At 47.8% G+C, this 13,102-nt stretch overlaps 1 protein-coding gene and 1 long non-coding RNA gene across 2 annotated transcripts in view; one reads left to right on the top strand and one right to left on the bottom strand.

The window, feature by feature from the left end:
* Positions 1–223: 223 nt before the first annotated feature.
* LOC115335677 lies at positions 224–3,072 on the bottom strand. Its single transcript, XR_003921495.1, has 2 exons — positions 1,725–3,072; positions 224–588 (listed from the first exon to the last, which is right to left on the bottom strand). It is a non-coding gene; the product is annotated as an uncharacterized LOC115335677 (long non-coding RNA).
* Positions 3,073–3,277: 205 nt separating this feature from the next.
* The window catches only part of FAM20C (FAM20C golgi associated secretory pathway kinase), a 61,043-nt gene continuing 51,218 nt past the window's right edge, over positions 3,278–13,102 (top strand). The window contains exons 1-3 of the mRNA XM_030001708.2: positions 3,278–3,848; positions 3,939–5,153; positions 7,034–7,206. Coding sequence (XP_029857568.1) covers positions 4,384–5,153; positions 7,034–7,206 — 943 coding nt within the window. The 5' untranslated portion in view covers positions 3,278–3,848; positions 3,939–4,383. The remainder of the gene's footprint in view (positions 3,849–3,938; positions 5,154–7,033; positions 7,207–13,102) is intronic.

Raw genomic sequence — 13,102 nt, 5'->3', positions numbered from 1 at the left:
TACTGATGCCATTCATTAACAGTCTCCAGGATGGAGGAATAAAGACTCGGGAAACAGAGAATTACACATTGCCCCGTAGTCCAAAGCAAAGCCACAAGCTCGCTCTCTGCTAGTGTTTGCCAACTAGCCAGCGTGTCTTATTTCACAGATGACCACATCAATGGGTAAAGGCATTTGTAGATACTGAAGTTGCAAAACAAAGACTTATTTGATCTTATTTTCCTTTAAAGCTTGCTTTATTGCATTGAATAAGATGACAAAAGAAAAATCTGATTCAGGTAACAGCATCTGCTCGTCCCTGCTGGGAAAGACTGAAGCCTGAAAGATATCAGGCAATTTAAGGAAAATTATACCTGCAGACTGTCAATAGGAACAGAGAACTTCACGCTGAAGGCAGCCCCAGTTAACCAGTTTGTAAGATATTTCCCAAGACTTCGAAGAGACTGGGACCAGAGCTGAGAGACATCCTCTTGTCCATGTAAGAATGGCACCAGCCCAAGTGACTGACCCACAGGAGGTACAAAGGATGATCACAGCAGGAGTTGCCCTACTTTATTGCCCACACCTGGGTTACCAGCACTCTTCATCCTAAATCACCAGAGAATGAGGGATACTTCAGAACAGTGCACTGAAAGACCCCACGGGTCTCTTTTTTTTTTTTTTAATCAGACTTGCTAAAATCAGGTGTTACTGCTCATTTAGCAAACTGGGGTGAGGTGGCCTTTGCCCTTCATGGGCACCTCCAAGCAGTTAGCTGCAGGCCAATAGAGCCATACCTCCACTGCAGATCATCACAGGAGATTCTCCAGCTGGTGACACTTGCTCTTTCAACATTTTGACTTCACTAGCGTATGATGTGCTATTTACACTATAGAAAAGCTCCCCCCAAAAGTATTAAGTATACTCTTGCAAAAGTGAGACTCGGTTCTTCCGAATCCCACAAAAAAGATGGAAGGTGAGGGAAGAAATGCAGAGACGTAAGACAGCTTTCCTTCATTCACATCTCGGGGGAACTGGCAAAACTTGTCCACAAAGGTCAGTTACAGAGGGGAATAGGGTACATCCACCAGTCTCCCATCTTCAGATAAAACTCAGATGTTTGAAATGCTCAAGGAACAAAAAGCTCATGGAAGAGAGTTGGGGAGATTCAGTTCACAGGCAGACACAATTTAGATGAAACCATACTTAACTGGATTGCGAATATGCACCAAAGGTCATACTGATAAGAACAAAAAAACCAATGTAGTTTCAAGGAATCAGTTACTTGTTCACAATACCACTATTTCACCTTTTGAAAACCATGTAATTAATTACATCTAGTTGCTTATATTTCAAAGCTAATCTCACTTTCATTATATAACTCTTGCACGTGGAGTTACATTTGACACAATGTTCTGTTACTGCAAAGTAATAGATGTATTCAAACAACTTTAAGAACTCATGTAAGTAATTTGCAAATTTCTCTTCATCATATCTGTAAAGGCTCACCCCCTATCTAATACTATAGCCTTCAGCTTTAGTAGGTCAAACACTAAGAAAAAAAAAAAATCTGCGTAGCTACAACCTGTAACCTACAAACCCTATTGTGCCATGCTAAAGCAGATAACATGTCATATTATCTATTCTTACATAAAGTGCTACAAGCAGCTCACCCAGAACCCCTTAAAAAGCCACAGAAGAGGGAATACAAGTGATACACAGGGAACAGTGTACCCTGCACTCACCTTCCCCCCCTCCTCCTGGAGCACTAGCTTTGGCTGCTCTCCTCCATCACTCCACTCCCAGAGACACAGGCTCTAGCTTCCACCTGCCTCCTTTTGTCTCCTTGGGCTTGATTGATAATCCAGCTCAGCTGACTTCCCTAAAAGACAGCACCAGAAGGTCAGCAGGAGAAAGGCTGCAGCCACAGGCAGGAAAAAAAAAAAACCAAACCAACCCCCCCCCCCAAAAAAACCCAAACCAGGCAGATAGTCTTCCACATGCCATTCATGCGGCACCCCAATCACATATATCGCCCTCCAGCAGCGTTGGGTTCCCCAGTTGAAGCAAAACTGCACGGCTCTTCCTGATGGACCTAAAATGCCAACTTGCTAAACTAGGCTAAAATAAGCTGAACTTTAGCTCTCTGCATAGAGATGTAGTTAACTTATGAACCAAACTCAATTTCCCAAGCAGAACCGTACAGACTTGCTATCGAGCACTGGTGGGAAGCAAGGGCACACAAGGAACCGGTGTTACTGTCCCCATAGCCGACTGCCCAGATGCCCCTTGGCTGAGCTGATCTTGGTGAAAAAGTGGAAAAAGATGGAAAGCCTTGCTTCTGGCTCCATAGCAAAATGGTTTTCTGTGATTAAGTACACCTGTACTTGAAGGAGCCAGGGTGACAGAATGGCTTCCAGGGGAATCGAAGTGCTGCATCTACAGTGAGTTGTACCTTGGAACCCTGGTACTAAGAGGTCCCCCAAGGACAGCAACTCTTGCTCCTCCTTAACGGTACGGAGCAGTCCATAGGATCATGGGCCCGTCAGCTCTTTTTTTTCATCAACCTTTTTTTCCTGTTGGAAAAGCAGTGGCTTCCCTTATGCAAAACATGGGGACACTGTAACAGTGCATGGGGGGGGTGGGCAGAAGCACATTACCTTTCTCACTCCTACTGCAGCCCCACTCGACGACTCTTTGAGCCCTGCTAAGGACCATAAAATCCAGGGGACCCCCTGCCCAACGACAAAATCAGCAGCCCAGAGCATCCCTGCCTGATCACCTGAAGACCATTGGAGTGGCTTTTCCTTTCCTCCAGACCGCCCTCGACCCCAGACAACCATCAACGGCACTCGCTGGGCTCCAGAGGCTACGCTGGCCCCGGGACCACCAGCTCCATTAGCCATTAGGCCACCCAGCCACGGAGCCGACCGTGCAGCTAACGGCAGCAGGAGAGAGGGCAGATTACCCCGCAGCACGCTCACGGATTATCACAGCCTACAGGATCTCGGATTAAGAATAAAGACTATTCCTCCGGAGGAAGCGGAGCACACACTTGCCGTGTTGACCTTGCTCCGGCGAGGGGCTGGGCGCGATGGGGAGCGGACGGCCGCTCTCCAGCCCAGGCAATGACAGAGCAGAATCGCTGCTCCCAGCCTGGGCACACAGATCGCGCTTATACTTTGCAATGTTATTAGCGCAGATTCCTCTCTCCGCTACCACTTTTTCTTTTTTTTTTTTTTTTTTTTTTGCAAACGTTTGTGGAACAGACGCCCTCTCCTTGCCCCAGTTGGAGCTGCAGTAGAATGAAAAGGGGGGTGGGAAGGAGGGAGGAGAGGAGGGGAAAAAAAACCCCGCTTTTGGTTGAGGTTTTCCTGTTACTATCACTGTAGCGTTTATTTAGCCAATCTCCTAACTATGACGTGAGGAAGGCAGGAATCATGGCTCGCTCATAATATTTAACACACCCACTGAAAGCTGGAGCTGCAGAGCTACTAGTCCAACCAGTCTCCAGAATTCAGTGTAGCTGAAAGAGGTTTTCACTCTGCACCTGCCAAAGATCTCTCCCCCCTCTTCCCTTCTCTCCCCCTTTCTCTCTTCCTTCCTCTCTCTAAAAGGCAGATCTGTAAGACCCAGCAGAGATCAAAGACGGGACCTCTTTGCTAAAAAGAACCTCTACTGATTTATATTAGTTTCTTTCCTCTAATCCTTCCTCCTCCCCCCCCCCCCCCTTTTTTTTCTGTGCCATATTTAACCTTTATGTTGCAGTTGTGCCATCAGACAGTTTTGCAGCCAAAAAAAACCAACCCAAGCCAAAGCAAAAGCCCAGCTCGGATACAGCAGCCACCCAGACTTGATCTCAGTTGAAGGTATTAATCTCTCCCAAGCACTGGACGCGATGGATGAAGAAACTGGAACCGCTCTAAGAAAATTATTTTCCGGCCAATGTTCTTAAACAGTCTCAGAGAAGAGAGGGAGCGAAAGCGAGCGGGAGAGCACTTCTGCTGCATCACTGGTCAAATTCAAAGGAAGGGAGTCAGCGTTTCCAGCACAGCCAAATATTGTGGATGATTTTTTTTCTTCTGTCGCCTTTCCGTACAGGTTTTCTTAATATTATTCTTCCCCCTTCCTCCTCCCCGTCTTTTTTTTTTTTTAATTATTATCATTTTATTTAACCAGAGCTAGTGTCTGATGCTGGTTTCTCTCCAAGAACCAGTTTTCCCTATTTGTTGTGATCCCTGTAATAAAAAGAGAGAGAAATCGTGAACAGATGGCTCTATATATTGCAGTGCCGCTGGCATTGTTTTCCTATTGATTTTAAAGGCTCGGTCCGGTGCTCCTTTTTAAAATTTTTTTTTCCCCCCCTTTTATTTTTTTTTTTTCCCTCCCCCTCCTAAGTTCTTGATGATACTGAGAAATGAGGACCTATTGTTTTTAGCCTGTTTGTTTCTCGGCGCCTATGGAGATAACTTTATTGACTTGATCGCTCGCTTCCCGATCCGAAAGGAGCAAGCCAAAGCCCCGGGGGGGGGGCTGGAAGCCCCACGCCCGCCCGGGCTTTTTCCGCGAAAGCTTCTCCCTCCCTCCCCCTCCCCCGGTAATTTATTAGCCGCCCCGGCCATGAAAATGCTCCTGGTCCGCAAGTTCCGGGTGCTGATCCTCATGGTGTTCCTCGTCGCCTGCACCATGCACATCATGATCGACCTGCTGCCGCGCCTGGAGCGCCGGGGGACCGAGGGCCGGCCCGGCTGCTCCTGCCCGCCGCCCGCCGCCTCGCCGCCCCGCGCCGCCCCGCGCTGGCCCAGCAAGCACACGCTGCGGATCCTGCAGGACTTCAGCGCCGAGCCGGCCTCCAACCTCTCCTCGCAGTCGCGGGAAGCGGCCGAGCGGGCGGCGGCGGCGGCCGGAGCCGGCGGAGGAGGAGGAGGAGGCGGTGGAGGAGGCGGCGGTGGCGGGGAGGGCGCGGCGGCGGCGGCGCGGCCGCGGCGGTTGATCGCCCCCGGGGCGCCGCGCCCGCCGCCCCCCGCCGCCGCCGCCGCCGCCGCCCCGCTGGCCGCCCTCTTCCAGCACCCGCTCTACCGCGCCGCCCTGCCCCCGCTGGCCGACGGCGACCTCCTCTTCAATGTCAACAGCGACATCAGGTTCAACCCCCGGGCGGCCGAGCAGCCCGAGTGGTGAGTAACCGGGGGGGGGGGGGGGGGGGGCACCGGGGACAACCGGCCCGGGTTTGGCTCGGCTCCGTTCGGTTCGGGCCGCCGGGGCTCCCGACCACGGGTGGGGGGGGTTGCTCCGGCTGTGGAAACGTGGCCCGGCGCTCCCCCCCCCCCCCCCCCCCCCCCCCCGCCCCGGTCCCTGCGTTCCCTCTTAGGGCGTCGGTTTTAGCCGGGCGTTCGCGGGAATTGATGGAATGGCTGGCTGGGAGCGGGCACAGCGTTAAACGGGGCGATTCGGGGTCACTGGGGAAAAAGGAGAAATCGTACGCAGGCTTGACCGGTTGCGTTCCTTCCGAAAAAAGCCATGAAATACAGACTAAACACGGGAGCATGAGAAGGCTGGGGTACTGAGGCCAGGCCAAAGGGTCCGTATGCCCCGATATCCCCTCTCCAGCCGTAGCCAGAGGCAGACGCTACCCAGAAAAACAGCGCAAGACAGGGCGAGCGCAGGGAGCCTCCCTCTCCGGTACCTTCCCGGTCTCCCGCTCGGAGGTGTGGGGGGCTAAGCAGTGGGACCAGGCAGTTAATAGATGAACTTTTCTCCCAGGCAAGGTCTGGTATCACAAAGGCATTCATCCGAGCAGGTATTTCTGCCTTCGGGATCTGCTCTGTGCTCCGTTTTTCATCCTCAATTAATTCCCAGGGTCCTAGCACCTCTGCTGCTCTCCAGCCTTCGAAGCAGCTAGTTGCCTCTGTGAATCGTATGCCCTGTTGGCTTGTAAGAAATGCTGAGAAATTTCAACGACTGAAAAATCAAAAGGCTTGTCTAATACAACAGCACCCTCTTCCAAACACACTGACATTGTAATGTTTAAACAGCTGCATTGTACCGTGCAAAAGCTCTGTCAAGCCGCAGAGCAGCCAGCATGAGCTAAACCTTTAGAAAGAGAGGCTAAATATTTCTGATTTCCGCCCCACGAGCGCGTGAATTGTCCAGGCCCCTTCCATCTAAGAATCAAAACTGACTGTGAAGTGAAATAACCTGAAAAAGTTCTGGTTTCTCGGGGCGGGGGGGGGGGAGAAAGAAAAAACAAGAGTCACGAATGTATAAACATCTGGAGATGACTAAAAACAGAGGACTTCTGGATCGAAGAAATGTGATGGTGTATGCAGTAGGTGAAGAGTGAAGTTATCACTGATGTCCACCATGCAGCAGCCTGTTGTACCTATTTTCCTTAGTGGCTGCAGCCAAAGTTCACAGAACTAACATGAAATTGAGGAGTTAAAAGTCATTTTAACGGTTCTTTTCTGTAATAGGGAAGGGGCAAAACCATCCAGAGTTATTTTTTAGCGACCGGTTCAGAGTGATCCAGTTTCTTCTCGTTCTCTCTTTTTAAAAAAGAGAAGAAGCGAGAGTGGGAGCGCTTGGTAGAACAGGTCAAGTCACCGCTGCACTCTCCATTTCCAGACCCAGGTCCCTGTTAAATAAGGGTTCGGGATGATGCTGTCGTTTGGGTCAAACTCGTAAAAGATGTGTGCAACATAATACAACCTAAACACAATATCAAACTTGCAGCTCTGTGTTTCTGCTATATAAGGGCCTCTGCTAATGCTCAGTGGTGTCACCCCGAGTTTTGCTCCTGACTTTCATGGGCGTTAAATCAGGCGTGATGAGGGGAGGTGGAAATCCATCTCCCCCTTGGCCCCAGGTGGGAGCAGGCTCCTGACGTGCAGCCGGCGCGGGGACAAACCAGGGACTTCTCCCACCCCTGTAGCGCTTTGCTTTTCCAAGTTGTCACATTTTGAAGCCCTGTTTCTTGATGCCTGTTACAAACTGTAACATGATTTTTCTCTCCTCATTTTTGGGTTTTTCTTGTGTTGTTCTTTTTTTTTGGTGGTAGGCAAAACGAAGATAATGAAGAATTTTTGCCAACTGGAGAAACCTCCATAGACTCCTACCCAAACTGGTTAAAATTCCACATTGGCATTAATCGGTACGAGTTGTATTCCAGACACAATCCTGCAATTGAGGCTTTACTACAAGACCTGGTCTCCCAAAAGATAACCAGTGTTGGTATGTTCAGATATATATCATTTTTTTATCATTATTTGCTCATTGTTCAGGATCTCATTGCTGTTTGAATATTAATATTTTGCATGGCTTCTCTCTGGCGTGCCTACAACATTGCTTCCCGACTTCTGTGCTCATTTTCCCTGTTTGACATAAAGAGATATTGCCAGCTCTGTATTACCTGAATAATCGCAAAAGTCTGCCAGCGAGGCAAACCCCATTCATTTCAGAGATCTATTAGTCATGATCAGGCTGAAAGTGCCCTATTCAGTTATTTAAAATAAACATGATAATAAAAAAAAGGATGGCGAAAGGCAGAGAGCATCTCGCACGAGCTAGATTTGCATTATTAGCCGATTGTTAGTTAAAAGGTTGCGTCCGGCAGCGCTCGTCTTCCCGAGGAAGGCGAGCGGCGGCTGACCTGCAGCCCTGCAGCGATGGCTGCGGGAGCATCCGACACCGCGGGGCTCTGCGGCTCGGCGGAGCTGCAGCTTCCCCGGGCATCGCGCAGGGAGCTCCGGGCGAGCCAACCTCCCGATGAGCAGAGTTCAGCTCTGTTTATTCTGCTTGTAAATCCACAACGGGTACGTGCCCATGTCAACCTTTGGCTCTGGTTAAACAAGGTGACACAGTTCAGGGCTTTTCTCCAGGGCTGTTTAATGACAACGTGCGTCTCTTTGAATTTAGCTGCGTAGCAGCGCAGGGGAAAAAAAAAAAAACCAAAACCCACAACCCCAAACGAAAGCCCTGGGATGCTGAACAAATGCACACCCCGTGGTTTGTAGAGGTAGAGAGCTGCAGCACGGCCGGCGGTTTCCGTCAGCCACGCAGAAAACGAAGTTGCTTGTGCTGACCACAAAGTTGCTAAGTCTGTTTCAGAGGGATGAAATAGCAGGAGCTCTGTAAAAGCGCTGATGGTGTGTTGGCACTGTGGGATGAGGTCAGCAGGTCTTTAACCCTGCAAGGCAAAAATTCCCCTGGCTTCAGCAGGAAACGGCCTGGGCAAGAATAGCACGAGCAGCCCTAAGGTTTACATTTTCCAGCGTGTGAATCACAGTGGCTGGTGAGCAGGAATAAGGGAGATCCTCTGTCATCAAGAGCGGACTGATTTAGCTGATCCGGATGGAGTAGGTGTAAAATGCAGGATGCCACCGGAGAGCTTCGCCTCCATGGATCGAGAGCTGCCCGCTGGCTGTACTCGGCACACAGCTCTGAGCTCTCAGCTCTGCTGGGGCAGGATTTTGAATAAAGCAGTTTGGGGTACCCAGGTGCCATCCCACATGCTGGGTTCAAGGGTCCAGTGGGCACCTAGCTCATGAAAGATGACAAACGGGCTCGTTTATTAACCCGCGATGGGTTTTCTGTCCCCCAAACTGTGGATCAGAGTGATTCGTTAAGGAGCTCAGGTTTGACAATTAAGCCATGTATTTTCCCTTTTCTAGCTCAGGTGGGACACTGCAGGTAGCAGCAAACTCTGCCCGTGCTCCTCTGGTCCGTGCGGGAGGGTGACGAGGACGCTGTACGGATGTGGCCCGGGTGATTTTCTCCTTGACATAGCCCTCACCTTTCCTAACCTCTCCCCTCAACCAATTTCTGGAATATTAGTGACACGTGCGAATGGGGATTGAGCCAGCACTTTATAACACATTTGTTAACGTTGCTCTTTGAGCGCATCCATCGAGGAGGAGAAGATGCAGGCTGTAACCGCAGAGAGCGGCAGTGCCCCGGGCAGTGCCCAGGCTGTCCCCAGCTCTGTGCAGAGGTGATGCTCAAGCAAACCATCTCCTGGCTCATCTGTTGAGGTTTACACAAAATGCATCGGCCGTAGCGGTGTTTTGTACTGCACGGCTGCTAAGTGTATCGATCTCTGTTTACGTCTTCAAGACTTCAGAGCTCAGCCGTGTTGTCTATGCGGGAGGAGAGCAGTGTTTGCAGCAAACTCGGCAGCGTTCGAGCCACGAAGTCTGTCGCTTCTGCAGAGCAGTGGGATGGTTAGGGTTGATGTAGGGACATAGAAGCTGGTGGGAGAAAAAGGGAGGTAGGGATGAGAAGTAACAGTTTACTACTCACTCTTCACTTGATCTTCTGGGCTTGATCTTCACTTGTGCTTCTGGGCATGTTGCTTAACCTCTCTATGCTTCAGTTAACCTAGCTGCAAAATGGTTATCATAAAAAATAGGAGTGAAATCCTAACCCTGGTGACGTAAGTGGAAGTTCTGCCATTTACCTCCCTGGGGCCATGATTTCACCTAATGTGTCATATAGATGTGTCATGAGGTTTCCATTAATTATGATTTTGATAGAGCTTTCAGATCAAGGGGGGGAAAGGGCCACGGGATCGCAGAGGAAGATTTATGATCGTTATTAGCGATTTCCTATGGGATTGTCTCTCTGTTAATGTTTGAACAAGGCTCTTCAGAGCCCAGTAGGGCCTCTTACGCCCCTAACAAAAACAGCGAGCCATGGTTTCTATCAATGATTCAGTACAATTTCCATAAACTAAAACATGAGGTGCATTTGGTATCGGTATCGGTCGCTGTGGGAACTGAGGGGGAATGATTCCTACACATAAATCCCAGTCTAAAATCCAGCGTATGGAAATGCAAGGTGTCTTTTGCCAATGTAGAGATGCCAGGATCTGAATTTTGCTGGTAGCATCCACCGCCTGCCTCTGTGGGGATTCAGGAGTTTTGTCAGGTTGCAAAGCAAGAAAGAGCATATTGTTAATATACTTTCCTTTTTATTACACAGTGCAGCATCTCTTATTTTATGTTGTTGCAAATTCTTTGGGTGCTTAAAAATAATATGTTTTAAAATAATACCTTTCAGTTTTCAGCTTACTGCAGAGCAGCAGCAGGGATTCAAAAGCATGTAAGATGATTAATAAAGAGTAATATATTTGACTAAAGGGCATTTATAGGGCTGTTATATTGTTTTGCATATTCCTGCATATCTTCTAATTTCGCTGGGTTTTTTCCTTATGGTCCATTTTTGTTGTTTTGCTTTTTGTTTTCTTTTTTTAAGGCAGCTGCAAAGATGCCAGGTTAGAAGTACCAAATAAATGGAAACCTTCATAATGCCCAATCTTCAGGCTTCTTTTTGCAAGCAGGACAATTAAATATACAGGCTTACATGCATTAGATGAAATGGGATATTGCTCTATCCAGTTTCTTGCCAGTGTTCAGATTTGCTTTGGCTCTAATAGAATTAGGTGATTTGCTGTGCGAGTTCTTGATACCTACAGTAATTAGATCCAAACTGCAGCTAAATGGCTTTCTTAGCCACATTGTAATTTCTCTGCTCAGCTTGCATTATTTATGGAGGAGAGTGGTGACCAGATTGATCCCCCGCCATCTATCAGAACTGCTCACACGACTCTGTAACGTGCAGTGTTATTTTAAAATGAAAACGGTGACAGAAGCAATTCCCAAGAGCAGGGAGCACCAAGGTGACATTTTCTTGATGTTAAAGTTTAAATGGAACAAATCAATGGATGGGAAGGAGCATCACATTCAGCTCCCACAGTGACACCTAGAGCTGGCCTTGAAAAGGACAGGGTTACGCAGAGCTTTCAGGCTGAGGATGTATTCTGTGCCCTGCATCAATATATATATATATTTCCTATTCATTTTGTTCAGCATAAAGGGATAGCTCTTAATTTGATTTAATTCGCTGAAAATTTCCTCTTGCCATAAATAGGAGCCTAGAGAGAATTGGTTTTGCACTGAGCACTGAAACCCAGTTTTCAGAAGAAGCACATGCACAGGCAATTGCACATTTCCTTTGCCTTTCATAACTGTTTATTGCATGCATAAATAACCATAGTTGGCTATTTTCTTGCATATTTACAAGGCGTCTGTGCATAATTGTGGCAGCACTGTCAGCAGTTTAACAACAAATATGGCATGGTGCATTGTAGAGGCAGTGTGGTCTTGGTCTCGCTTGTACTGCTGTCCAGAGGAGCTGTGCTGTGGGATTGCCTGTGAGCAGAATAAGCTTTTGTAATTCCTGTGTTTCATTGGGTTTTATTTTTCGATTCTTTAAATTCTCTGGTTGGAAAGGTTTGGAAACATTACCTGACTGAGTTCATTTCTGAACCTGCGATGCCTTCAGTTTGTACAGGCAGTAATTAGAAAGCAAGCACACAAGATTACTCAAGCAGTGAATAAATGCTGCAATTAACTGAGGTGGACTCTGCTTCAAGTCAGTAAAAAAAAAAAAAAAGAGAAAGACAAGACGCTAAATATTGAACATAAATTCTGGTGCTAAAGGAAATTATAAAAATCTCGTCCAAAGGAATGGAAAAAGTGCTGCTGAGAACGTGTGAAAAACACAATGAAATGTAGCACCATTGATCTACTGTATAAGAAAACAATGAATCTGCCAAGAGTCAACAGATTGATTTAATGTACAATTCCAGATGAAAGGAGGGGACTTAAAATGTACAACAAAGCCTCTGAATGGTTTCACAGATCTCTTCCCCTCCAGAAGTCTTTTACTCTCTTGACTAAACCGAGAAAGGCCTTGAAAAAAAAGTTAGCAGAATTGGCTGAACAAGAACAGATTAAGAGATGATGAGGGCTTGAATTTGTTTTGAAATACGTTCTTTACAGCTTGTACAGGGCCATGTCTCTAGCCTGGGGCAGAGGATTACTTGTTAAAGCCAATCAACACGTTTATGTTAGATTTAAGCTTGATCTATAAATAGGGGTCCAAAATGCATCTGAACGTCCTCAGTTTCAGATGTTAACTGCATCCCAGGCTTTGACTGGATCTCACTTCTCAGGCATTAGCATTGCACAGTTAAATACATTTTAAAATGTTTGTTGGATTCTGACCAAAAGCCAGGTTCGGAGTCCTGTTGGGACTCTCGCTCTCCACCAGAAGACCGTACGGTCTAGACAGTCCAGTAGGATGAGGGCTATCAGGCAGCGAAAGAGAGGAGGTGGGAAGCCAGACCAATTCAAATTCCAAATCCTTTGGGGTCAAATCCCTTCGGGCAGCATTGCATCTCCACTAGGAGTGAGTACCAGATGCTAGCCAGAAACCCTGTAGCATACCGTTATAAACAGGTGATCGAGGGGTGATAGGTAGTGCATCTTCTATATTGGATAGTGTCTGTGGATCAGGAAGGGAATTCAGGTCTCGTATTGGTGAGGGGACTAGGTGGAGAAGTAGCAGACGTGGCATGTGGCCGTGACAACAGGCTCATAGATGTAAATGGAGTGGGGATTTTTGGAGGCTTGGTCCAAAGTCTGTCTGAGAAAACAGAAGGAATCCCACCGATTTCACTAGTCTTTGGACAAGACTCCAATCCCACAGACGCTCAAGCAAAAAGATATCTCAGGGAATTTTTTGCAAAGCCTCCTAAAGTTAGGAAGATTTCTGATCACACCCGAAAGCCGTTGCAGTGGGTTAGCAAGAAAAGTTAATGCTGCTTTCCATTTCCTTCTACTTTGGGGGGAAAAGAGAGGCTTTGAGTTGCCTGAGGATAAGAAGTAATGATGGTATTGGGATTTGTTTTTAACACTATGCCAGTACATCCAGGAACTGTATGAGACTTGATTTGAGGTACCGGCTGGGAGCTAGCAGGTTTATAAAGTCTTTTACAGAGCTGTTCATGACCTGTGATGATACAGTATATTCAGAAATCTTAAAAAAAAAAAAAAAGGTGAATTCAGAGCGTGACCGGTGGTTCCCTTGGAGTCAGAACAGCTTTACGTTGCAAGGCCTTCTTAAAAATACCTAAGCCTGCTGATCGTAGACGTGACAGATTGCAATGGTGTAGCATCCTCCAGCGTCTTGGAAAAATTGTATGTGCTGCTTCTGGGTATTACAATTTCTTCAGAAATGTTCCTGCGGGCAGTAGGTGAAGGCACAAGGGCACGTCCGGATGAGC

The sequence above is a fragment of the Aquila chrysaetos genome, chromosome 25 (genome assembly GCF_900496995.4).
Source record: "Aquila chrysaetos chrysaetos chromosome 25, bAquChr1.4, whole genome shotgun sequence".
In the NCBI taxonomy this organism is placed as follows: Eukaryota; Metazoa; Chordata; class Aves; order Accipitriformes; family Accipitridae; genus Aquila; species Aquila chrysaetos.
The sequence above is the reverse complement of the archived record's forward strand: the minus strand, read 5'-3'. Positions and strand labels throughout refer to the sequence as shown.